Genomic DNA, 27528 nt, shown 5'->3' on the forward strand with positions numbered 1-27528 from the left:
CCACGTATTTCAGTGCCACGTATTTCAGTGCCACGTATTTCAGTGCCACGTATCACGTATTTCAGTGCCACGTGTGTCAGTGCCACGTGTTTCAGTGCCACGTATTTAAGTGCCACGTATCACATATTTAAGTGCCACGTATTTCAGTGCCACGTATTTCAGTGCCACGTATTTCAGTGCCACGTATTTCAGTGCCACGTATTTCAGTGCCACGTATTTCAGTCACGTTTAGGGTTAGGGTTAGGGGTAGGGTTAGGGCTAGGGTTGGAGGTAAAGTTAGGGTTGGGGCTAAAGTTAGGGTTGGGGCTAAAGTTAGGGTTGGGGCTAAAGTTAGGGTTAGGATTACATTTACGTTTGGATTAGGGTTGGGATTAGAATTATGGGTGTGTCAGGGCTAGGGGTGTGGTTAGGGTTACCGTTGGGATTAGGGTTAGGGGTGTGTTTGGGTTAGGGTTTCAGGTAGAATTGGGGAGTTTCCACTGTCCAGGCACATCAGGGGCTCTCCAAGCGCGACATGGCGTCCAATCTCAATTCCAGCCAATTATGCGTTGAAAAAGTAAAACAGTGCTCCTTCCCTTCCGAGCTCTCCCGTGCGCCCAAAAAGGGGTTTACCCCAACATATGTGTTATCAGCGTACTCGGGACAAATTGAACAACAACTTCTGGGGTCCAAGCTCTCTTGTTATCCTTAGGAAAATAAAAATTTGGGGGGCTAAAAATCATTTTTGTGGGAAAAAAAAGATGTTTTATTTTCACGGCTCTGCGTTATAAACTGTAGTGAAACACTTGGGGGTTCAAAGTTCTCACAACACATCTAGATAAGTTCCTTGGGAGGTCTAGTTTCCAATATGGGGTCACTTGTGGGGGGTTTGTACTGTTTGGGTACATCAGGGGCTCTGCAAATGCAACGTGACGCCTGCAGACCAATCCATTTAAGGCTGCATTCCAAATGGCGCTCCTTCCCTTCCGAGCTCTGTCATGGTCCCAAACAGTGGTTCCCCCCCACATATGGGGTATCAGCGTACTCAGGACAAATTGGACAACAACTTTTGGGGTCCAATTTATCCTGTTACCCTTGTGAAAATACAAAACTGGGGGCTAAAAAATCATTTTTGTGAAAAAAAAAAAGAATTTTTATTTTCACGGATTTGCGCTATAAACTTTAGTGAAACACTTGGGGGTTCAAAGTTCTCAAAACACATCTAGATAAGTTCCTTGGGAGGTCTAGTTTCCAATATGGGGTCACTTGTGGGGGGTTTGTACTGTTTGGGTACATCAGGGGCTCTGCAAATGCAACGTGACGGCTGCTGACCAATCCATTTAAGTCTGCATTCCAAATGGCGCTCCTTCCCTTCCGAGCTCTGTCATGCGCCCAAACAGTGGTTCCCCCCCACATATGGGGTATCAGCGTACTCAGGACAAATTGGACAACAAATTTTGGGGTCCAATTTATTCTGTTACCCTTGTAAAAATACAAAGCTGGGGGCTAAAAAATCATTTTTGAGAAAAAAAAAAAATTATTTTCACGGCTCTGCGTTATAATCTGTAGTGAAACACTTGGGGGTTCAAAGCTCTCAAAACACATCTAGATAAGTTCCTTAGGGGGTCTACTTTCCAAAATGGTGTCACTTGTAGGGAGTTTCAATGTTTAGGCACATCAGGGGCTCTCCAAACGCAACATGGCGTCCCATCTCAATTCCAGTCAATTTTGCATTGAAAAGTCAAATGGCGCTCCTTCCCTTCCAAGCTCTGCCATGCGCCCAAACAATGGTTTACACCCACATATGGGGTATCAGCGTACTCAGGACAAATTGCACAACATTTTTTGGGGTCCAATTTCTTCTCTTACCCTTGGGAAAATAAAAAATTGGGGGCAAAAAGATCATTTTTATGAAAAAATATGATTTTTTATTTTTACGGCTCTGCATTATAAACTTCTGTGAAGCACTTGGTGGGTCAAAGTGCTCACCACACATCTAGATAAGTTCCTTAGGGGGTCTACTTTCCAAAATGGTGTCACTTGTAGGGAGTTTCAATGTTTAGGCACATCAGGGGCTCTCCAAACGCAACATGGCGTCCCATCTCAATTCCAGTCAATTTTGCATTGAAAAGTCAAATGGCGCTCCTTCCCTTCCAAGCTCTGCCATGCGCCCAAACAATGGTTTACACCCACATATGGGGTATCAGCGTACTCAGGACAAATTGCACAACATTTTTTGGGGTCCAATTTCTTCTCTTACCCTTGGGAAAATAAAAAATTGGGGGCGAAAAGATCATTTTTGTGAAAAAATATGATTTTTTATTTTTACGGCTCTGCATTATAAACTTCTGTGAAGCACTTGGTGGGTCAAAGTGCTCACCACACATCTAGATAAGTTCCTTAGGGGGTCTACTTTCCAAAATGGTGTCACTTGTAGGGAGTTTCAATGTTTAGGCACATCAGGAGCTCTCCAAACGCAACATGGCGTCCCATCTCAATTCCAGTCAATTTTGCATTGAAAAGTCAAATGGCGCTCCTTCCCTTCCAAGCTCTGCCATGCGCCCAAACAATGGTTTACACCCACATATGGGGTATCAGCGTACTCAGGACAAATTGCACAACATTTTTTGGGGTCCAATTTCTTCTCTTACCCTTGGGAAAATAAAAAATTGGGGGCGAAAAGATCATTTTTGTGAAAAAATATGATTTTTTATTTTTACGGCTCTGCATTATAAACTTCTGTGAAGCACTTGGTGGGTCAAAGTGCTCACCACACATCTAGATAAGTTCCTTAGGGGGTCTACTTTCCAAAATGGTGTCACTTGTAGGGAGTTTCAATGTTTAGGCACATCAGGAGCTCTCCAAACGCAACATGGCGTCCCATCTCAATTCCAGTCAATTTTGCATTGAAAAGTCAAATGGCGCTCCTTCACTTCCAAGCTCTGCCATGCGCCCAAACAATGGTTTACACCCACATATGGGGTATCAGCGTACTCAGGACAAATTGCACAACATTTTTTGGGGTCCAATTTCTTCTCTTACCCTTGGGAAAATAAAAAATTGGGGGCGAAAAGATCATTTTTGTGAAAAAATATGATTTTTTATTTTTACGGCTCTGCATTATAAACTTCTGTGAAGCACTTGGTGGGTCAAAGTGCTCACCACACATCAAGATAAGTTCCTTAGGGGGTCTACTTTCCAAAATGGTGTCACTTGTAGGGGGTTTCAGTGTTTAGGCACATCAGGGGCTCTCCAAACGCAACATGGCGTCCCATCTCAATTCCAGTCAATTTTGCATTGAAAAGTCAAATGGCGCTCCTTTCCTTCCGAGCTCTGCCATACGCCCAAACAGTGGTTTACCCCCACATATGGGGTATCAGCGTACTCAGGACAAATTGTACAACAACTTTGGGGGTCCATTTTCTCCTGTTACCCTTGGTAAAATAAAACAAATTGGAGCTAAAATAAATTTTGTGTGAAAAAAAGTTAAATGTTCATTTTTATTTAAACATTCCAAAAATTCCTGTGAAACACCTGAAGGGTTAATAAACTTCTTGAATGTGGTTTTGAGCACCTTGAGGGGTGCAGTTTTTAGAATGGTGTCACACTTGAGTATTTTCTATCATATAGACCCCTCAAAATGACTTCAAATGAGATGTGGTCCCTAAAAAAAAATGGTGTTGTAAAAATGAGAAATTGCTGGTCAACTTTTAACCCTTATAACTCCGTCACAAAAAAAAATTTTGGTTCCAAAATTGTACTGATGTAAAGTAGACATGTGGGAAATGTTACTTATTAAGTATTTTGCGTGACATATATCTGTGATTTAAGGGCATAAAAATTCAAAGTTGGAAAATTGCAAAATTTTCAAAATTTTTGCCAAATTTCCATTTTTTTCACAAATAAACGCAAGTTATATCAAAGAAATTTTACCACTATCATGAAGTACAATATGTCATGAGAAAACAATGTCAGAATCGCCAAGATCCGTCAAAGCGTTCCAGAGTTATAGCCTCATAAAGGGACAGTGGTCAGAATTGTAAAAATTGGCCCGGTCATTAACGTGCAAACCACCCTTGGGGGTGAAGGGGTTAATGCAATGTCGCGGCGACAAAAAAAACGTATTTCTGGCGTTTCGATTTTTTTTCTCATTACGCCATTTAGCGATCAGGTTAATGCTTTTTTTTATTGATAGATCGGGCGATTCTGAACGCGGCGATACCAAATATGTGTAGGTTTGATTTTTTTTTTATTGATTTATTTTGATTGGGGCGAAAGGGGGGTGATTTAAACTTTTATGTTTTTTTTATTTTTTTCACATTTTTAAAAACTTTTTTTTTTCACTTTTGCCATGCTTCAATAGCCTCCATGGGAGGCTAGAAGCAGGCACAGCCCGATCGGCTCTGCTACATAACAGCGATCATCAGATCGCTGTTATGTAGGAGAGTTGCAGGTGTGCTGTGAGCGCCGACCACAGGGTGGCGCTCACAGCCACCGGCGATCAGTAACCATAGAGGTCTCAAGGACCTCTATGGTTACCATTCAGAAGCATCGCCGACCCCCGATCATGTGACGGAGGTCGGCGATGACGTCATATCCGGCCGCCCGGCCGGATGCGGTAGTTAAATGCCGCTGTCTGCGATTGACAGCGGCATTTAACTAGTTAATAGGCGCGGGCAGATCGCGATTCTGCCCACGCCTATTGCGGGCACATGTCAGCTGTTTTGAACAGCTTTGATGCTTTGATGCGGGCTCACCGCGGAGCCCTGCATCAAAGCAGGGGAGCTGACCTCGGACGGTATAGTACGTCCGAGGTCAGTAAGGGGTTAAGGGTGCCAAGTGGTTCACCAAGATAGATCTTCGTGGTGCGTACAACCTTGTGCGCATTAAGCAGGGAGATGAATGGAAAACTGCATTTAATACGCCCGAAGGTCATTTTGAGTACTTGGTGATGCCTTTTGGGCTCTCTAATGCCCCTTCAGTGTTTCAGTCCTTTATGCATGACATTTTCCGGAAGTATCTGGATAAATTTATGATTGTTTATCTGGATGATATTCTGGTTTTTTCTGATGATTGGGACTCCCATGTAAAGCAGGTCAGGATGGTGTTTCAGGTTTTGCGTGAGAATGCTTTGTTTGTCAAGGGCTCAAAGTGTCTCTTTGGAGTGCAGAAGGTTCCCTTTTTGGGTTTTATTTTCTCCCCTTCTGCGGTGGAGATGGACCCAGTCAAGGTCCGAGCTATTCATGATTGGACTCAACCCACGTCAGTTAAGAGTCTTCAGAAGTTCTTGGGTTTTGCTAACTTCTACCGTCGTTTTATCGCTAACTTTTCTAGCGTTGTTAAACCTTTGACGGATATGACCAAGAAAGGTTCTGATGTTGCTAACTGGGCTCCTGCAGCCGTGGAAGCTTTCCAAGAGCTGAAGCGCCGGTTTACTTCGGCGCCTGTTTTGTGTCAGCCTGATGTCTCACTTCCCTTTCAGGTTGAAGTGGATGCTTCTGAGATCGGTGCAGGGGCCGTTTTGTCGCAGAGAGACCCTGGTTGCTCTATAATGAGACCATGTGCTTTTTTTTCTAGGAAGTTTTCGCCTGCTGAGCGGAACTATGATGTTGGCAATCGGGAGTTGTTGGCCATGAAGTGGGCATTTGAGGAGTGGCGTCATTGGCTCGAGGGTGCTAAGCATCGTGTGGTGGTCTTGACTGATCACAAAAATCTGATGTATCTCGAGTCTGCTAAACGCCTGAATCCTAGACAGGCCCGTTGGTCATTGTTTTTCTCCCGTTTTGACTTTGTGGTCTCGTACCTACCGGGTTCAAAGAATGTGAAGGCTGATGCTCTTTCTAGGAGCTTTGTGCCTGACTCTCCTGGAGTCTCAGAGCCAGCTGGTATTCTTAAAGAGGGAGTTATCTTGTCGGCCATTTCTCTGGATTTGCGACGTGTGTTGCAGAGATTTCAGGCTGGTAGACCTGACTCTTGTCCACCTGACAGACTGTTTGTTCCTGATAAATGGTCCAGCAGAGTCATTTCCGAGGTTCATTCCTCGGTGTTGGCAGGGCATCCGGGGATTTTTGGCACCAGAGATTTGGTGGCTAGGTCCTTTTGGTGGCCTTCCTTGTCACGGGATGTGCGGTCGTTTGTGCAGTCCTGTGGGACTTGTGCTCGAGCTAAGCCTTGCTGTTCTCGTGCCAGCGGGTTGCTCTTGCCCTTGCCTGTCCCGAAGAGGCCTTGGACACACATTTCCATGGATTTCATTTCGGATCTCCCGGTGTCTCAGGGCATGTCTGTCATCTGGGTGGTATGTGATCGTTTTTCCAAGATGGTCCATTTGGTGTCCTTGCCTAAGCTGCCTTCCTCTTCCGATCTGGTTCCTTTATTCTTTCAGAATGTGGTTCGTTTGCACGGCATTCCTGAGAATATCGTGTCTGACAGAGGATCCCAGTTTGTTTCCAGGTTCTGGCGATCCTTTTGTGCTAAGATGGGCATTGATTTGTCGTTTTCATCTGCCTTTCATCCTCAGACTAATGGCCAAACTGAGCGAACAAATCAGACTCTAGAGGCTTATTTGAGGTGTTTTGTTTCTGCAGATCAGGATGATTGGGTGACCTTCTTGCCATTGGCTGAGTTTGCCCTTAATAATCGGGCTAGTTCCGCTACTTTGGTTTCGCCATTTTTCTGCAACTCTGGTTTTCATCCTCGTTTTTCCTCGGGACATGTTGAGCCCTCTGACTGTCCTGGGGTAGATTCTGTGGTGGATAGGTTGCAGCGGATTTGGAATCATGTGGTGGACAACTTAAAGTTGTCACAGGAGAAGGCTCAGCGTTTTGCCAACCGCCGCCGCGGTGTGGGTCCCCGACTTCGCGTTGGGGATTTGGTGTGGCTGTCTTCTCGGTTTGTTCCTATGAAGGTCTCCTCTCCTAAATTTAAGCCTCGCTTCATTGGTCCTTATAAGATTTTGGAAATCCTGAATCCAGTGTCCTTTCGCTTGGATCTTCCGGTGTCGTTTGCCATTCACAACGTGTTCCATAGGTCTTTGTTGCGGCGGTACGTTGTGCCGGTGGTTCCTTCTGTTGAGCCTCCTGCTCCGGTGTTGGTTGAGGGCGAGTTGGAGTACGTAGTGGAGAAGATCTTGGATTCTCGTCTCTCCAGACGGAGGCTTCAGTATCTGGTCAAGTGGAAGGGCTATGGTCAGGAGGATAATTCCTGGGTGGTCGCCTCTGATGTTCATGCGGCCGATTTGGTTCGTGCCTTTCACGCTGCTCATGCTGATCGCCCTGGGGGTCTTGGTGAGGGTTCGGTGACCCCTCCTTAAGGGGGGGGTACTGTTGTGAATTGAACTTTTTGGCTCCCTCTTGTGGTCACTAGCGACATGACACTTTGATTTTCTTTCCCCAGCTTGGTACCCACCTGGTTCGTTAGTCCAGGGGTGTTGCTATTTAAACTCCCTGGATTCTCAGTCTGGTGCCTGGCATCGTTGTAATCAGTTCCTTTCTGTTTGCTCCTGTCTGCTGGTCCTGGTTCTTTGCAAAATAAGCTAAGTCCTGCTTCCTTATTTTTTGGTTATTTGCATTGCTCTTATTTTTGTCCAGCTTGTACTAAATGTGATTCCTGATATTGCTGGAAGCTCTAGGGGGCTGATATTCTCCCCCCGTGCCGTTAGACGGTTCGGGGGTTCTTGAATATTCAGCGTGGAAATTTTGATAGGGTTTTTGCTGACCGTATAAGTCATCTTCCTATATTCTGCTATTAGTCAGTGGGCCTCTCTTTGCTAAAACCTAGTTCATTCTTACGTTTGTCTTTTCTTCTTACCTCACCGTTATTATTTGTTGGGGGCTTGTATCCAACTTTTGGGGTCTTTTCTCTGGAGGCAAGAAAGGTCTATTGTTTCCCTTCTAGGGTTAGTTAGTTCTCCGGCTGGCGCGAGACGTCTAGAACCAACGTAGGTACGTTCCCCGGCTACTGCTATTTGTTGTGGTAGGATCAGTTATACGGTCAGCCTAGTTACCACTGCCCTATGAGCTGGTTTTTTGTGTGTGAAGACTTGGTAATAATCTCTGAGACCCTCTGCCATTGGGGTCATAACACATTATACTGCATGGAGGCCTATGGGGAGTGCATTATACTGTATGGAGGCCTATGGGGAGTGCATTATTCTGCATGGAGGCCTATGGGGAGTGCATTATACTGTATGGAGGCCTATGCGGAGTGCATTATACTATATGGAGGCCTATGGGGAGTGCATTATACTATATGGAGGCCTATAGGGAGTGCATTATACTATATGGAGGCCTATGGGGAGTGCATTATACTATATGGAGGCCTATGGGGAGTGCATTGTACTATACGGAGGCCTATGGGGAGTGCATTGTACTGTATGGAGGCCTAGGGGGAGTGCATTATACTGTATGGAGGCCTATGGGGAGTGCATTATACTATATGGAGGCCTATGGGATGTAGTATAATGCACTCCTCATAGGCCTCCATGTAGTATAATGCACTCCTCATAGGCCTCCATGTAGTATAATGCACTCGACATAGTCCACCATATAGTATAATGCACTCCCATAGTCCACCATATAGTATAATGCACTCCCCATAGGCCTCCATATAGTATAATGCACTCACGCTACCACTCCAAACATAATGGCCCCCACTAGTCCTGCAAACAGTATGATGAACCCCACACAAACCTTCACACTGTATAATTGCTTGCATACAGTACAATGGGCAGAAACGCGCCCTCCATAAAGTATAAAGGCTTCCACATAGCTTTCCAAATATAATGGACTCGACACTGCCGTCCATATAGTATTATGCACCCCATAATCCTCCATATAGTATAATGCACTTTTCATAGGCCTCCATGTAGTATAATGCACTCGTCATAGGCCTCCATATAGTATAATGCACTCGTCATAGGCCTCCGGGCAATTATACAGTGTGGTGAGGAATGGAAACATTATACTGCATGGAGGCAGTCACAGGTGGGTGATTATATTGTGTTGCGATAACCATACTTTTCTGAGGAAGTTGAGGTGGGGTACAGCAGGGTCAGTATACTGTTCGTGTGAAGGTACTGTACACACCGTATACATACACACACACCATGCAGTACACCCTACAATGTGTATATATATCTATCCTTTAACAGAAGAACATTAGTCTTGGGGAGGAAGTAAGGGATAAACTGCATTGCCAGGACTGGTGCTTTGTGATACTTGTATGTGACATGTCTGGAGATCCTGCTGATGCTGTGTGACACTGCGGGGATAGGAAGAGTGGAAATTCAGGCATGTACTCACTGCTGGCTTGCAGTCTGCACAGACAGTGCCTACATTAACCCCTTAACAGCCGAAGCACAGCTCATCAGACAGCTAATGCAGGGAGATCAGCAAATAGGCAATTGCTGAAATTCCATGATAATTCTGTTGACGGCTGAGGCTGAAAGGAGGTAGGATACAACAATAATCCTGCAGTTCTTTCAGAATAACCTCTCCTTTGCTTACTGCTAAAATATGTTACCAATAATTCTTTTATATAAAGAAAAAAAAAAGAAGGATCATTTAAATAAAACATTTAATTTAATTTCATGAAAATGTTCCAGTAAGTAAAACAAAATTTAAAAGTAAAAATTATGTATTTACAAAGGCATTCTTGAGATTTGTGTGTCGTTAATGGGTTTGTTCAGTATCAGAACAAAAGTCTACAATCAATCTGACTGGCAAATTGTGACAATGTATTGCCTTGTATAACCGATGCAGGTGGACGGGTTATGTGACCAGATGTATATGATCTATATACAGTGGGGAAAATAAGTATTTGATACACTGTCGATTTTGCAAGTTTTCCCACCTACAAAGAATGGAGAGGTCTGTAATTTTTATCATAGGTACACTTCACCTGTGAGAGACAAAATCTAAAAAAAAAATGCATCTAAACCGCAGTGGCCACATGTTACAGCATAGAGGATGGGATTTCTAGAAATCCCATGTCCACTATGTGTGCATATGCGTATGCAGATCACCGGCGAAAACTGACATGCGGTGCGTCTTTCAGGACTGCAGCAGGAAATTTCTCCCACGGAGACGCTAGTCTACACAACAGAAATTTCATCAATAAAATGTATTGAATGCGGTAAATCCATAAAGTTCGGTGAACACATGCAGATTTACCTGTATTCAATAGAACGCAGCTGTCAAGGAAGACCTAGGTATGCAAGAGCTAATGACCCGGGCCCCTGCGATTTCCCTCAGACTAGGGAAACCCTGACTGACCCTCTCCCAGAGTTTACACTGATGGTGTGCATGTCTGAGCTTCCACCCTCACCCGGTCTCCTGTTTCAACCCTAGGCTGAAACCTCAACCCACCACCCAGTGAAGAGACCACACACCAATACCCACAGTTAGCACAGACAAGGATAACGGAAAAATATGCAACACGCCGCAGTCACTCAGGAATACACTATAAGTGCACAGGGCAAAATAAATACAAATATAGGAAGGAGAAAATAAGACAAAGGGAAATACACCACCAGCAACAATACTCCAACTCCTAACTCACCACTCCAGACCGAGATAACCAAGCACAAGACAGAAGCTATAATCGGCGACGCCCAATGTTCAGAAGAACTATTTAAAGGCAGTGGGCATGGCCCAGCTTCCAATCCGAGCACCAGCTAAATTAACCCCGGACCAGCTAGATAAAATCTAGCCGACGCCACTGAGCACATAGTGGACAAAAGCGGAATTACCGCTGTCTGTCGATCGCCCTGGTATGAACAGCGTCCGACATGTCAGCAGCATTTTGGAAGAAGCAAAAATACACCGTGTCCAAAGCGCTGCTACTTCCTGATCGTGGGTACGTAGCCCCACAGACCAGTTTGTTTTTCTTTAAGAAGCCCTCCTACTTTGCACTCATTATCTGCATTAATTGCACCTGTCCACAGACTCAATCACACTCCAACCTCTCCACCATGGCCAAGACCAAAGAGCCATCTAAGGACACCAGGGACAAAACTGTAGACGTGCACAAGGCTGGGATTGGCTATAGGACAATAGGCAAGCAGCGTGGTGAGAAGGCAACAACTGTCGGCACAATTATTATAAAATGGAAGAAACACAAGATGACTGTCAATCTTCCTCGGTCTGGAGCTCCATGTGAGATCTCGCCTCGTGGGGTAAGGATGATTCTGACAAAGGTCAGGAATAAGCCCAGAACTACACAGGAGGACCAGGTCAATGACCTGAAGAGAGCTGGGACCACAGTCTCAAACATTACCATTAGTAACACACCATGCCATCATGGATTATAATCCTGCAGGGCATACAAGATCCCCCTGCTCATGCCAGGACGTTTGAAGTTAGCCAATGACCATCTGGATGATCCAGAGGAGGCAAGGGAGAAGATCACGTGGTCAGAGGAGACCAAATAGAACTTTTTAGTATCCACTCCACTGTTCGGAGGAAGAAGAAGGATGAGTACAACCCGATGAACACCGTCCCAACAGTGAAGCATGGTGGGGGAAACATTATACTTTGGGGGTTATTTTCTGCAAAGGGGACAGGACGATGGCACAGTATTGAAGAGAGGACAGATGGGGTCATGTATAGCGAGATTTTAGCCAACAACCTCCTTCCCTCAGTAAGAGCACTGAAGATGGGTCTTGGCTGAGTCTTCCAGCATGACAATGACCAGAAACACACAGCCATGGCAACTAAGAAGTGGCTCCATAAGAAGCATTTCAAGATCCTGGAGTGGCCTAGCCAGTTTCCAGATCTGAACCCAATAGAAAATCTTTGGAGGAAGCTGAAACTCAATGTTGTCCAGGGACAGCCGTGAAACCTGAAAGACCTGGAGATCTGTATGGAGGAGGGGGCCAAAATCCCTGCTGCACTGTGTGCAAACCTGGCCAAGAACTACAGGCAACGTCTGACCTCTGTAACTGCAAACAAAGGTTTCTGTATTATATTAAGTTCTGCTTTTCTATTGTATCAAATACTTATTTCATGTAATAAAATGAAAAAAAAAACAGTGATTTTTCTTTTTAAAGATTCTGTCTCTCACAGGTGAAGTGTACCTACGATAAAAATTACAGACCCTCCATTCTTTGTAGGTAGGAAAACGTGCAAAATTGGCAGCGTATCAAATACTTATTCTACCCACTGTACTTGCAGTCACATGCCGACTACCAACTTCTCTCAATAGAATAGAAATGAGAGAAGCTCATGAGTCTAGTTGGCATGTGACCATCCACCCGCAGCAGGAAAACAGGAGAATCGATTCGGCAGTCTGCAGACATTTCTTTCCTGAGACAGGACAGCCCATTAAAAGTTACAAGCATATCTGTGATACACAGTAAAAAATTCTAACAAAGCAAAAAAAATTACAACTTTTCATCACTCCAGAGAAGTGGGTACACCACCTTATAAAACATGATCAATTATTTCATTATGTCACTAAAGGAGAACTCCAGGCCAAGGAAAATTCAAGTGCAAGTCGTGCAAATTGTGATGAGCAAATGTACAGAAAAAAAAATGTAATACAGCGTCACTCAGTGTAAACCAAGTTTATATATACTTATATCTTTATGGGACTTGTGGTTCTGTAAAACAGCGAGTCGTGCCCTGGAGCAACAATACAACCTTCCGTTCAATGCTCCGGGTGTCTTTGTCGTTCCATTGGAACTGCAGTTATATTCTCATAATAATAATAATAATATTATTTTTAAATGACGACTACCGTATTTTCCGGCGTACAAGACGACTTTTTAACCCCTGAAAATCTTCTTAAAAGTCGGGGGTCGTCTTGTACGCCGGGAATCGCCTTGTACGCCGGGTGTATATGGTGGGTGGGGGAGGGGAGTGATCCTGATGACGACGAGGGGGCGTCTCACAGGAAAGTGAGTATCCCCCATTACCTTATCATAGCGCTGCAGCGTGGGGTCTCTGTGCTGGGAGCGGCGGCGGCTGCTGTGCTGTGCTGTGGCGGCTCCTCTTCTGCAGTGTGGGGCCTCTGGTGCTGTGGGGCGGCGGCGGCGGCGTATCTTCATACAGTCGGGGCTCCTCCGGCATCTCAGCCTGGAAGCCCCGCCGGCAACTCCATGCGCTGGCCTCCGGGAAAATGGCCGCTGCTTAGATTCAGATCTCGTCGAGATCTGAATCTGAGCATGCGCAGCCCCCAGCGGCCGGGCCACCGCATCGCACCTATTGAGCTGCCTCCGGGAAAATGGCCGCTGCTCAGATTCAGATCTCGTCTCCCGAGATCTCGGGACGAGATCTGAATCTGAGCAGCGGCCATTTTCCCGGAGGCCACCTGACCGCATTGTACCCATGGAGTTGCCGGCGGGGCTTCCAGTCTTTGAGATGCCGGAGGAGCCCCGACTGTATGAAGATACGCCGCCGCCACCGCCCCACAGCACCAGAGGCCCCACACTGCAGAAGAGGAGCCGCCACAGCACAGCACAGCAGCCGCCGCTCCCAGCACAGAGACCCCACGCTGCAGCGCTATGATAAGGTAATGGGGGATACTCACTTTCCTGTGAGACGCCCCCTCGTCCTCATCAGGATCACTCCCCCCCCCCCCCCCCAAAAAAAAAGGCACATATTCACCGGCCCTATAAGACGACATAGGGTGTATAAGAAGACCCCCGACTTTTAAGAAGATTTTATTTTTTAACAGGTAAAGTTGGGGGGGTCGTCTTATACGCCCAGTCGTCTTATACGCCGGAAAATACGGTACATTACACAAAAATTAAGATACATAAGAAGGTAAAATTAAAAAAATGAAAAGGGAAAGATCATTGGCACATAAAATTTATAATTGAGTGGAGTTTTCCTTTAATGCAATGTTACATCTAGCTTTACATGAAAGTCTCATAATTGGAAAGACATGGTAAAAAAAATAAAAAATAAAAATGTAACAAAACACAGCAGTAATTATCCGAGAAAACAAAATATATATTAAAAACTCCACAAATCATATTTAACACTGTTTTATGAATTGTCCTCTTAGGATTGTGTAGCCGGTAATGTCAGGTTCTAACCAGCAGGTGTCGCTGCTACGCTGTAAAAAGCAAAAGCAGAGACACCTGAAGAAAGTAAAAGCCTATAATAAAAACAGCTTCAGCAGGACATCGATTGAAATTCCATGATTTTGTGCAATAATAAAACATTTCATCAAAAAGTTTAAGGCAAATGACATTAAAAGGTTCTATATGCATCTTAGTATAATAATAATTAAAAAAAAGACAGAAGTGCAAGAGTTACGCAGGATTAGGGAAACTTGCTTTTACCCTGCCGAGGACGGCACTCTTGTCCTTGTCTATATGGGGCAGAGCTGCAATACCAAACACAGACTATGGGCAAGTGTGGCGCTCTTTTCTGGGCCAGATCCTTCCTAAATCTCACCAGTTCTGCAGCCTCTGTTTACCATAATACATAGCAATAAATCTGAAGGTTAATAGCCCCCAAATTTCTTTGAGACAAGTAATTAGCCCAGATTCCATGTGTAGAATTGTAATGGATAAAGTGATGACAGTATGGATCGGGGTCAGTGAGGACTTTAAAGCCTATGCCCACCTTCGAAACCAATACTTTCTTCTTTTCCAATGCATTAAAGCAAAAGGTCACGGAACTCTGCAAGTATTGATTAGAACACTACAGTTGTGTCTCCATGGTAACATGCTAACAAACCCTGCGTGCTCGGTTCCTGCAGCCACGTTCCATTCTTTTTTGTATTCTCTACAGCTAACCTGCCAAATATATTATTACCAAGAGTCAAAAGAAAAAGAGCATGACTGCAGACTGACCACAGGGGTTTGTGTGTAGTCTGTTACCATGGAGATGCATAAGACTGCATAAGAGCTGAGGACACTAAAATCGTAGGACATTTGAATCAAAGGCCTGTTGCAAAGTTGCTCCATTTTCATTTGCAGAACATTAAATGTTTGACTACAATTGTACACATAGGGTTTCCCAACATAAATTATCTGATCACTGGGGTCTCAATAAAGCTCAGAGACCCTTTTCTTGTGCCACCATGACCCAGCAGAGTCAAAATTGTAAGTCAGTCAATTGAATTGGTGGTTCACCGGGTCAGGAGTGGTGACATCTTGCTATAAAGCCAAAAGTGACTTTTTTTTTTTTTCACAAGCATCACATTGGGTCCCTGTGGACAGACCCTCACCAAACAGTAAAAGTGCAAACAGCGATTGTGGTGGGAAATTCAACCGTGGCCTTCTCGTCAGTCCATTGTCAGAAGAGAAGCCCCCAAGTGAGTCGGAGATGAATATAGGGCACTGTGTAAAAGTCCCTCACCAAATGAGCAGCCCATAGGGTGGACGCTACACGGCGTAAGAGAAATTCACAGATAGACGATGGAACCAAAGCCCCCGGCGTCAACCACGCGATTCTGTGCCGGCGACAGAACGTGAATGTTATATTCTGGGTGTAATCCATGCAGATCAAACGCACAATGCTACTCATTCACCATCCAATCACAAGCGGTGCGGGAAGCTGAAGGGGTTAAGAGCTGACTTTGTGCGGTCTCCTTCCATAGCCTGCGGGTTTGGGAAGAACAAGAACTTCAAACCATTTATCCCAATGTAACTACTAGAATTCACAAATTTTCCGAGCACAACATATCCGGGGCACAATGGACTGTTTCTTTACTAGTGATGAGCGAATATACTCGTTACTCGAGATTTCTCGAGCATGCTCGGGGGTCCTCCGAGTATTTTTTTTAGTGCTCAGAGATTTAGTTTTCATCACCTCAGCTGAATGATTTACATCTGTTAGCCAGCATAAGTACATGTGGGGGTTGCCTGGTTGTAGGGAATCACCACATGTACTTATGCTGGCTAACAGATGTAAATCATTCAGCTGCGGCGAAGAAAACTAAATCTCCGAGCACTAAAAAATACTCGGAGGTCACCAGAGCGTGCTCGAGAAATCCCGAGTAACGAGTATATTCGCTCATCACTATTCTTTACAATTCACTGACCTGGGGGTGAAGAGTTTTCTTGAGATCTTGCCTCCTCGGCGTCTCCCCTGGACCCATCGGCCTGAGGAGGGCTGTCCTCGCTGCTACTTCCCGGAGGAGACAGCAGCTCCATCTCCTCTCCCCAGTCTGTTACTGGACGGTGTCCTTCTGGGGAAAACGGGCTGGTGGGCTTGGACTCCACGGCTTGGTCATCGGCGTTCGCATTGGGCGGAGGCATTGTCAGTTTAGGGGTCTCTGCTCGTTTCGGTAGCCTTTGTTCTTTTAGGGTAGCTGGAAAGGCAGTGGTTTGAGCAGTTTTAGGACCTTCCTCCGCTTCTAAAGAATCTTCTTCCTCCTCCTCCTCTTCTTCAATATCTTCTTCATCACCACTAGCATCAGTCCATTCTTCATCATCTTCTCCATCTTCCACATTTTCATTTTTGTCTGTGTTTTTCTTCTTAGGTGTCACAGGTACTGAGACTTCTGTTTGCGGGGTCTGTGGCTTCGGTGTCTTCCTCAGCTCCTGTCAGAGAGGCATCAGAGCAAGATGAAATAAATATAATATATATATTTTACATACCGAACATCCTTGCTTGTGTAACACTCAGAGGGTAAGCAGACCGAGTGTGCACATACCCCTCATTACCAGAACCATGCTTTACACTGCAGGACATTCCAGTGTTGAGGAGCAAACACTATGGCATAAGAACGTACCGCTTTCTCCACACACGTCTCCTTCTCCTCTGATGGCAGAGGTTTGTCCTCTCTCTTTCCAATATCATCCTCCTCCTCTTCCCACCGGCTGTCATGCATGCTGGAAGAGAACAAGAAAAACATCAATTTTGGCTCATTAGGTCTATACCCTCAGTACAATACATGTATATACACACACCTCATCAATGAGTCGTGAATTTACCCCCACTCCCACATATACAGTCACACACCAGCAGATATAGGCTAAGTACAGGTGCTATCCTGAAAATACCACATCACCCATCAACAAGATCAGTGATTAATGTATGATCGATGGGGTATTGACCACCGAGACCCCCACACACATACTGATCACAATAATGGGGTCTCCAAGTTCCCCGCACTGTGTAAGATAGCAGCGGTCACACACACGCAGTACCGCTGTATTCTCAGAGAGCACTTTGTGACCCCTATTCTTGGGATCGATGTGAGTCCTAGTGCTCCAGCCTCCATTGGTCATCCATTTACCACCTATGCTTTGGGTAAGTGATATTGTTTTTTGGTAGGTGAACCAGTTTAGGGACATGCCTTTAGCCAGAATGAACCCTTATTTAAAAAGTCCATATAAATAAAACCACCCTGTCGATCTTGGGTGATTTAAGGTCAGCGTTTTAGATTTACTAAAGTCCCACCTGTATGGTTTATTCCCAGACCTTCCTTTATTCTGGTTCCTCCTTTGTGTCGGTCTCTTTAGACTCTCTGAAAGGAACTCGGCCATAGTGGGAGGTTTGGGGGCTCCTCGTTTCCCTTGGTCTGGAATAGAAAAAATAATTGAAAAACTAAAATGAACAAGTCATCACCACAATCACTGGTCACACCATCATCCACCATAGCAGCTATAGCCATCGTCACCATCATCCACCATAGCAGCTACTGCAGTCATCACCATCATCCACCATAGCAGCTATAGCCATCGTCACCATCATCCACCATAGCAGCTACTGCAGTCATCACCATCATCCACCATAGCAGCTATAGCCATCGTCACCATCATCCACCATAGCAGCTACTGCTGTTATCACCATCATCCACCGTAGCAGCTACTGCCGTCATCTCCATCATACACCATAGCAGCTATTGCTGTTGTCACCATCATCCACCATAGCAGCTATAGCCATCGAAACCAGCGTCCACCATAGCAGCTACTGCTGTCATCACCATCATCCACCATTGAAGCTACTGTCATCGTCACCATCATCCACCATAGCAGCTACTGCCGTCAACACCATCATTTACCACAGCAGCTACTGCCGTCATCACTATCATCCACCATAGAGGCTATTGCCGTCATCATCGTCCATCATCTCAACCATACTGGCTACTGCCATCACCATGCTCCACCACCATCATAGCAGCTATTACAGTCATCATCATCCATCATAATTCATTGTATAATGACAATTTCTACAACTTTCTAATATACTTTGTGCTTTACACATTAAACATTTTTCAACATCTCTGCTTACTGTCAGTGAATGGAAATACTTCTGCTTATACACAGGAGCTGTTACTGTACTCTACTATTATTGCCATAATAGGAGACTATCCTGCATCATGGGGTATGTACTATACAGGCCGTGCAGCATCCCGATGGAGGATGCCCAGAACAGCTTGGTCTTGTGCAAGTTACAGGACACTCGGAGACCCTAAAAGTCTGCTGTGCCTTTAAAGGGATATGGGCATAATCAGATCTGGGGTTTACCAGAATGTTTCCATTCACTGGCAGCAGTCAGAGGTCTTAAAGTGGCAAGCACATTTAAAGTATACTAGAAAGCGGAATAACTTATTATACAATACATAAAATGCAAAATGATACTCACCTCTTCTGCTGGTCGGTTCTTCCTCTACATGGGGTGTAGCTCCCTCCTTAAACCTGCCAAGAAGAATAAAAGGTGTAACACCTGGCGAGTCGCTGGTTAATCATAGGTGCGGTGCAGGATGTCCACGATTAGAGAACAGCGACACCCCATCTACAGGTTATATATGGTACTGCAGCTTTGCCCCATTCACCACAACAGAGACGAGCTCCATTACTACACAACCTATAGACAGAGGTGGTGCTTTGTTTGGACGTAGGTTACTAGCTTTTTTCTTTAATCGTGGACAACCTATGAATTAGCTAGCATTCTGGCTACATACATAGTATCGTTTTTTTCTGCGTCCCACTCTCGCTTCCACTGTCCGGTGGGCTTTCTGTGCCGTGCTAATCTCTCCTGATCAATCTGGTCTCGCTCTTGTTTCCACCGCAGATATTCTGCGCGCTCCTTGCCGGTCATTGACATGGTCATGTCCATCTGATTCTTCCCTCTAGGTCTTCGTTCCTTTTTAATAAATGTATGCTGTGAGTATTCAGGATTGTGAAGGTTCAGCTGTACAAAAACCCTAAAAGGGACCCTGTCAGCACAAAATCATTGCTCAAACCAAACACAGGGCTAAGTGCACCTTTGGTCCACTGCACCTTCACGCCTGCTTGTTTTCCCCACTCAGTCTTGAATGAGGGATTTACTAGAGCATGAGAGATGGAAAACAAGTAGGTGGGAACTGCTCATCCATGCCGAGAGTGCACCGAGCACCTGTGCTTAGTTTGAACAGTCATGTTATGCCGAGACTCCCTTGGTGGATCATGAAAACCTGCACTTACGTGACTCTCCTTCTCGCGGTCCATACCAGTTTTAACCTTCTCAAAATCAGGGCCGCCCCAATTTCTATTGTGCCTGCGGCTTCCCTCCTTCCTGTCGACGTCTGCGATGGGGCCCGTCCTTCTTGGATCGTCAAGAAAGTTACGGATTGGATTTTTCTCCCTTACTCCATCCTACAAGAGAAATAAACATTTGTGGATTTGCACAGGTGGAATCCACAGAGGATTATGCTAGCGGAAAAGGGAATGAGATTTTACCAATCTTATAAAAGGAAACGGGCCTGCTGTGCGGATTTTTAATTCTGCAGCGTGACAAGTTCCATTAAAGAATTTTACCGTACATTTCATGTAACATGTGCGGGTTTTGCTGATCTCGTGTGGACCTACCCATACGTTGCACAGCTGCACGTTTCAGAGCTCAAGTTTCACAGAAATTTTTGCTAAATACCATAGAGCTTTGGCCAACAATCTAATGTGTATGCGGACCCCCGACACTCGACTGCTGGGGAAGTCAAGGACCCGCCATGTCTAATTTCTGACTGCTGTCACATCTGTTCTCCCTAAGATAAGATGCCAGCAGAGATGTCTGGCAGCGGCTCTCACATACGAGAGCGCTCAGCAAAGCAAGAACTCGCCAACGGCCATTTAATGTGTATGGGGGTCTTATGTGGCGACACAACTGATGCCTTTACATTACTGACTACTGTTAGGAGTGTGTCTGACAACAAACCCTCCAGCCCATTTCCTACTTTCCATTCTAAAACACAATGTGGACCCCGAAATGACACCGGCCAGTGCTCACCCTTCGGCTCCGTTCGTACTCTGCAATCTTCTCCATCTCTTCATTCATCTTTTCGATATTCTGCTTTCTCCTCTCTTCCCATTCCTGAAAGAGAAAACCACAATTACAGGGGGTTCAAAAATAAGAGAACAAAAAAAATAAAATAAAAATAATAATAATAAAATCACAAGAAGTTTAAATTTCGATACCTTAACTTTTCTGTCAGGTCCTGAAACCCCATCCACTGGTCCTCCATGGCCACCGCCTCTGCCTCCCGTGCCACCACCCCTGCCTGGACCTCTTCCACCTCTCTCTGGTCCCCCCCTGGGGGATGCTGACCATCGTTCTCCAGGAGAGTCATCAGTAGGCATCCTAGGACTCCGCTTTGACATCTCAGCGCCTTGTTGTCTCCGTCCTCTTGGCGCCATTTCAGAGGGATGAGAGTCACCCTCTCCTTTAAATGGCTCTGCATGTTTATCCCCATGGGGGGTTCGTCCACCTGAGAAATATCCTGTGCGGCCACTGGTCCTTTGAGTGGGACTTCTCGGGGACGTTTCGGATCGTGGAGGAGTGTGTAGGGCTTTGGGCGATTTGCCATCATTTATTAGTCTCTTCTCCTAAAATAAAAGTTGCAAAAGTTGACTTGAGCAGAATCTGCAGTAACAGTCGCATATATGAAAGCACCAGTGTAGAATTTTGAAGGAGGCCGAGGGTTGATTTAATGATTTAATCCCTGGCGCACCACCTATCCTTTGCAAATTGCTTGAAAATCTCAAAGAAAAGTCAAAAACTTGTATTAACTATATTCCTACTCACAGATAAACTGCCCCTTGGATTCTTTTGCAGTTTTCTTGCAAAAGGGTTCACAATATCAGTTTTTTGGACATCGAGGAAAAAAATCTGACCATGCTTTCAAAAAATAGGGATTTTTGTGTACTCACCGTAAAATCCTTTTCTCCGAGCCATTCATTGGGGGACACAGACCATGGGTGTATGCTGCTGCCACCAGGAGGCTGACACTAAGTATTACAAAGAAAGTTAGCTCCTCCCCTGCAGTATACACCCCTCTGCTGGCTCCCAGCTAACCAGTTCGGTGCAAAAGCAGTAGGAGATCAATAACAACATATAAGCGTATAGCATGTCACATTATATATGAAAGTATAACATATCAAATGATAAAAACAAATACAACTAATAATAGGGAGGGAGCTGTGTCCCCCAATGAATGGCTCAGAGAAAAGGATTTTACGGTGAGTACACAAAAATCCCTATTTCTCCTTCGCCTCATTGGGGGACACAGACCATCGGACGTCCCAAAGCAGTCCCTGGGTGGGGACAACATCAGATCAGGCCGTGTAACCGCTACTTACAAGTGCGCCAAGGCGGCCTGCAAAGTCCGCCTGCCCAGACTCACATCTGTGGAAGTGTGTGAATTATAGTGCTTCAAGAATGCATGCGGACTGGAGGAATTCGCAAGCTTGCGGTCGTGCTTGCCGACGCCTGGTGCCTAGAGCCCTGAGACAGGGAGATAGGCTGACATCTAGCACGGAAGGACTCCTGGATGGTGAAAAGAATCCACCAGGCTAACGTGGCCGATGAACACGGCTAAACCCTTCCTGTGACCGTCGGGAAGCCTACTTACCATCGAGAAGCCCAAGCAAAGTGTCCAACCTTCGGAAGGACGCCGTCCTCGATACGTACCCACTTGGAGCACTCACTTCTTCCAGATTATGGAGAACCCATTCCGTTGTGTGGACTGGAGCCGAAAGAGATGAGAGGACGATGCCCCTGCAACAGTGGGAATACAAAACCACCTTGGCAACGAGGGAAGGGGATGGCTTGAGGGCAACGATGCATTGATGGTAATAAGGAAAAACGACTGAAAGGAACAGAGTGGCAAGCTCTGAAGACTCATCAGGATGACAAGAACGCAGAGAAAAAAGGGGAGTGACGTTCCCTGATAGTAAAGTCTTTCTGGATCGAAAAAGGAGTCTACTGTAAGATCCCCAGGACCATTAAGGTCCCCCAGATCTAACGGTACGTGGTAGGGAAGAACTACAGGTGAAGGCTCCCTGCGAGAAGGTCCATATTTCCAGTTTTTACGAAATAAGATGGAGAAATACTAGTACCGCAAGCGGAAAACCTGACATGATCAGTGTGGGTCTCCCGGGATCACTGGGGGCCTTTTCTGCTTCCAAAAAGATCTCAAGACGTAGTGGAAGAGGACTTATGGAAATTGGTACCGTGGAAGAAACGGAGCATGCACTGCGATGGACTTGGATCTTGAAGCCAAACCATGAACTGGAGTACATAGGCGTTCAGCTTGGACGCCATCCGACCTACATCTGGAGTACTCCAGTGAAGGCAGATGTGAAGGAAGACTTCCGAGTGAAGTTCCCACTCACTTGAGGAGAAAACCCTGACGGCTGAATATGTCAGCCGCCCAGTGTTCTACTCCAGGGACATGTACTGTTGAGATCACCGAATGATAGATCTCGGCCCATCAGAGAGTGCGAGGTGCCTCGTCCATGGCGCTTGACTGTGGGTACCTGCGAGATGATTGACGTATGGCACAGCCGTGGCATTATCCAAATTGAAGACGGATGGTTGACCCGCCTAAGGGCAGTGGACCTGCTGTAGGATTAGCCGTACTGTTCGGATCCCCAGAGAAATGATCGGGAGAAGAAGACGGGCATTGGTATCCCTAATAACCATTGGACCAGAAGAAGGCTCTGGATGAGGAAGGAGCTTAGAGACTACCTTTTGAAAGCCTGATTGACTTGCTGAAAACGAGCGGAGCAAAAGAAAACTACTTCCGTTTTCGTCTTATTGCTCAGAACCCTCCTAGCTAATTGAATGAACCGAGGGAATGAGTGATCAAGTGCACAAGCTCCGTGTTGAAGGGCCACGACCTTGACTCGAGAGAGAGAATTACCATCCTACTTGTGCAGGATCCTCGTCAAAGAGGATCTGCTGGGCTGGGAATGAGGAAAAAACTTGTCTAAGTTTAGCTGCTAGCCCAAGTGAGAGGGTATTGCAAGTGATATAGACGACTTAGCGTAGTCCTTGTAGAGCGGCTAGAAAGTCGACCGAGTAGGGCAGGACGACCATGTTTCTAGGGTGCAAGAAGCACATGACAACTGCTATGAGCGTTGCGACCACTGTGGTGCGGTAGCCAGGCTGAAGGGCAAGGTCGTGACTTGAAAATGCTGTTCGCGAATGGAAAGGAGAAGAGATAATTGTAGAGGGGAAAAAAGTAGGCATGTGAGGGTAAGACAACCGAATGTCGATGGATGCCAGAAAACTCCACTTTTTTTTTGTTGAAGTAATGGCTGAGCGGAGGAACTGCATCTGAAAAAGGAGGGCCTTGTCAAAGGTTGTTAGAAGTTTGAGGTCCAGGAATGATCATACTTTTCATTTTCTCCTTCGTGAAACCAAGATCTCTTAGATCTAGACTGTCCAGGACAATGCTTCTACTGCTGGATGGGTCTGTAGAAAAAATACGATCCCTTGTTAGTCTCCCGCTCAGAAGATTTGATTTGAATTGAAGTAGATAAGGTCTCTGACCAGGAGACTATTGGTCAAGCAACATCATGTGGCGCCAAAGAAGTGTAGAGCGCTGAACCCGAAGCCACAAGACGGAACGAACCAGATTTGCTATCCGACCGTCTGTGGTTTTTTTAATTGATGATACATCGGGCAGGGATACTGGTAGGTATACCACAAGAAATTCCACCCGGTTAGACTGCCAAGTGGCAGAATGCGGGGCTGCAACCAGCAGGCCTCTTGCCATCTTCGTGCAGAGTAGAAAATTAGGAACCTTCGATCCACCATTCTGTTAACAGGGACGTGGAGAGGAATCGTCCGCTTTCTTGAATCATCCCCTAAATTGATACAAAGGGGGGTGCTCGGTCGCCAAAGATGTGTGCCTCTGTACATCCCCAGAGTTGAGGTCCCCGGGTGGACAGGGCAGGTTGTTTGGCATTAGGCCTGGATGCAGAAGAGGATACATGGAGGCGACACTGCATGTGTTCGTCTGTTGAAGATGTGGGGGGAATCGGTGCCCTTAAAAGGACCCGTCGCCCATAAAAATCAGACCAGGTATGGCAACCTACTTAGCGGCTTCTGTCCAGTGAATTGCTCGTCGATTTGTTGATGGTATAAATAGGAGAGTCCCTCCTTTTCTGAAGCTCTTGCAATCCAAGGCAGTATGCGATCCATATTCAGCGTTGTTCTCAACAAATCATGGGGGAGAGATTAGGAAATGAAAAAACTTCCGTTTTGCAGACGCCTGTATGTTTTTCTAGAACACTTGCGGCCCCTGCTAGCGGACGCTCCCATGTAGGAGAGGGACCATGTATCTCGGTCCTGCGAGCACTCCGAGCCACAGAGGGTTCACAGAGGGATTCAATCTCTTGGTCCGAGAAAACCATGGGTTGTACTTTTCATTCCCTCCTCGGTTAAGGGATGAGTGGCGAAGGCTCCAGAGCTCAGTTAGGGTGACCAGCTTCGGATTGGTGACGTGCCCTTAAGACCAGTAAATACTGGTCATGCGCCTTTAAGACTAGGGAATACTGGTCGTGCGTCTTTAAGACCAGGGTATACTGGTCTTGTGCCTTTAGGAGGAGGGCATGCTGGTCATGTGCCTTTAAGAACCAGGACATACTTGTCATATGCTTTGAAGACCAGGGCATACTGGTTATGTGTCTTTAAGTCCAGGGCATATTGAACACGTGCCTTTAAGACCAGGGCATACTGGTCATGTTCCTTTAAGACCAGGGCATACTGGTCATGTGTCTTTAAAACCAGGTCATACTGGTCATGTGCCCTTAAGACCAGGTCGTACTGGTCATGTGCCTTTAAGACCAGGGCATACTGGCCAAGTGCGTAAGACCAGGGCATACTGGTCACGTGCCTTTAAAACCAGGACATACTAGTCATGTGCCTTTAAGACCAGGTAATGCTGGACATGTGCCCTTAAGACCAAGAAGTACTGGTCATGCGTCTTTAAGACCAGGGAATACTGGTTACGTGCTGTTAAGACCAGGAATACTGGTCATGCGCCTTTAAGACCAGGGCATACTGGCCATGTGCGCAAGACCAGGGTATGCTGGCCATGCGCCTGTAAGACCAGGGAAAACTGGTCACATGCCTTTAAGACCAGACAATACTGGACATGCGCCCTTAAGAACAGACAATATTGGACCTGCGCCTTTACGACCAGCCAATACTGGACATGCACCTTTAAGAACAGAGAATACTGGACATGCGCCTTTAAGACGAGACAATACTGGACATGCGCCTTTAAGAACAGAGAATACTGGACATGCGCCTTTAAGAACAGAGAATACTGGTCATGCGCCTTTAAGACCAGACAATACTGGACCTGCGCCTTTAAGAACAGACAATACTGGACATGCGCCTTTAAAACCAGACAATACTACATGTGCCTTTAAGAAGGGAGAATACTTGCGCGTTTAATGCCTTGATGTAGAGTGGTTGTGCCCCCTTAATGCTAAAAATCGTTGCCTCAGTGTGAGCCGGCCGGGTGGACCAAGATGGCCACTGTGAGCTGCAGAGTAGATAAAATCTCGCAGAGAGCGAGAAGCGCCAACTCGGGGGGCGGAGCGACGGACACGATGCTGAATAGGCCCAAGCCGGGGCCTAAATTTCTGTAGCAGGCGGGCGACACCAGCGGGACGTTTCAGGAGACTTCCGGGATGCGGCCTACACATCGGCCGAAGCCAGGGGCTAAATTTTTGTAGCCGGCCAGAGCGTTACCTCAGAGAGGTGGGCCACAGGAAAGTGGCTAAGGCCGCCTGCGCCTTTATGGATATCCCTCTGAAGATGGATCCACTCACCATCGTTGCGCGTCCCGGCATGGAGCCGCCGCGGATGTGGGTTTCAGCGCTGTTCTGTGCAGCGTGGACGGTGCAGGGATAAACCTCAATCCATCATCCGTTTGTTAGGGAGGAGGAGAGGAACCGTCCGCCTCCTTGTACCATCCGCTCTTAATAGTGGTGGTGCAGTGGGGGCTGCTCGGACGCCACACTGGAGAGTGCCTCTGAACAGCCGAGGGTATAACCTGGTGGTCAGGGCTGATGTCCGGCAATAGGCCTGGCTGCAGAAGAGGATACTGGAGGTGACACTCCAGTGCTCGTCTGATAAGGGAGGGGGGAGATCGGTGCCCTTGAAGGGGCCCGTCGCCCCTAGAATCAGCTCAGGCAGTGGCTCCCACGTCGCAGGAGAGGATACGGAGAGGTGAAACTCCCGTGCTCGCCTGTTGTTGGTTCGGGGGAGATCGGAACATGAACGAATCCGTCGCCCCCTTCGTCCGGTAAAAGGTAAAAGTAAAAAGATTCTTTGGGTCTGAATAGCAGACCAGTCCGTGTGCCTCCTACGGACACTAAGCAAGAACTGGTTAGCTGGGAGCCAGCAGAGGGGTGTATACTGCAGGGGAGGAGCTAACTTTCTTTGTAATACTTAGTGTCAGCCTCCTGGTGGCAGCAGCATACACCCATGGTCTGTGTCCCCCAATGAGGCGAAGGAGAAATTACAAATTACAAATCCTTGCCTTTTTTTTATACAGTTTTTTACTTTTTTTCCATATTAATTTAATGTGGATTCAAACTAGGAAACTGCATCACAGTAGTGACTTTTTTAGTCTTCCTGCATGAACAGCAATAAGGTTTTACTCTTGGCTTAATCAAAGTGTACAATAGTTTTTGATGTGGACTTTAGAACAGAATCCATTCCAAAATCCAGGTTTAAAAAAACAAAACACTCCAACGGTCATCTGTGCAAGCAAAAAATATTGTTCGGCTCCTGCATTTTTAAGCATTGGAGCCAATATTGCCCATGTGATATATGATCTTTCCTCCACCTTACAGATCTTCCCTACCTGATGAATCACAATAAATGACACGCTTTCCCATGTACTGGAAATCCACTGCCTCGGAGTAACCCTTGACTCTGCCCTGTCCTTCAAACTGCACATCCAAGTTCTCGCCACCTCCTGTCACTTCCAACTCAAAAATATTTCCAGAATCCGTCCTTTCCTCAACCCTCACTCTACTAAAATGTTAGTGCATCATCTCCCGCCTCGACTACTGCAATATCCTCCTCTGTGGCCTACCTAGCACTCTTGCACTCCTCCAGTCTATCCTCAACTCTGCTGCCCGACTAATCCATCTCTTTCTTCGCTACTCCTCCGCTTCCCCCTCTGCAAATTTCTTCATTGTCTCCCAATTCCCCAACGTATTGAGTTCAAGCTACTAACACTGACCTACAAAGCGGTCCATAATCTGTCTCCATATACTGTATCTCTGAACTAATCTCCTGATACCTTCCCTCACGTAATCTCCGGGCCTCCCAACACCTCCTCCTCTCTTATTAGTTCCTC

The 27528-nt window shown here is 46.2% G+C and overlaps 1 protein-coding gene across 2 annotated transcripts in view; it reads right to left on the reverse strand.

Moving 5' to 3' along the window:
- CCDC9 (coiled-coil domain containing 9) overlaps positions 1 to 27528 on the reverse strand; it is a 60433-nt gene that overhangs the window by 27367 nt on the left and 5538 nt on the right. For both annotated transcript variants that reach the window (XM_077285510.1, XM_077285511.1), the window contains exons 5-12: positions 20336 to 20743; positions 20148 to 20231; positions 19349 to 19519; positions 18847 to 19028; positions 18528 to 18580; positions 17340 to 17460; positions 16669 to 16768; positions 15976 to 16477 (exon numbers count right to left, since the gene is read on the reverse strand). In XM_077285510.1, the coding sequence (XP_077141625.1) occupies positions 15976 to 16477; positions 16669 to 16768; positions 17340 to 17460; positions 18528 to 18580; positions 18847 to 19028; positions 19349 to 19519; positions 20148 to 20231; positions 20336 to 20743 (1621 nt within the window). The remainder of the gene's footprint in view (positions 1 to 15975; positions 16478 to 16668; positions 16769 to 17339; positions 17461 to 18527; positions 18581 to 18846; positions 19029 to 19348; positions 19520 to 20147; positions 20232 to 20335; positions 20744 to 27528) is intronic.

This window comes from Ranitomeya variabilis, chromosome 2, assembly GCF_051348905.1.
Source record: "Ranitomeya variabilis isolate aRanVar5 chromosome 2, aRanVar5.hap1, whole genome shotgun sequence".
In the NCBI taxonomy this organism is placed as follows: Eukaryota; Metazoa; Chordata; class Amphibia; order Anura; family Dendrobatidae; genus Ranitomeya; species Ranitomeya variabilis.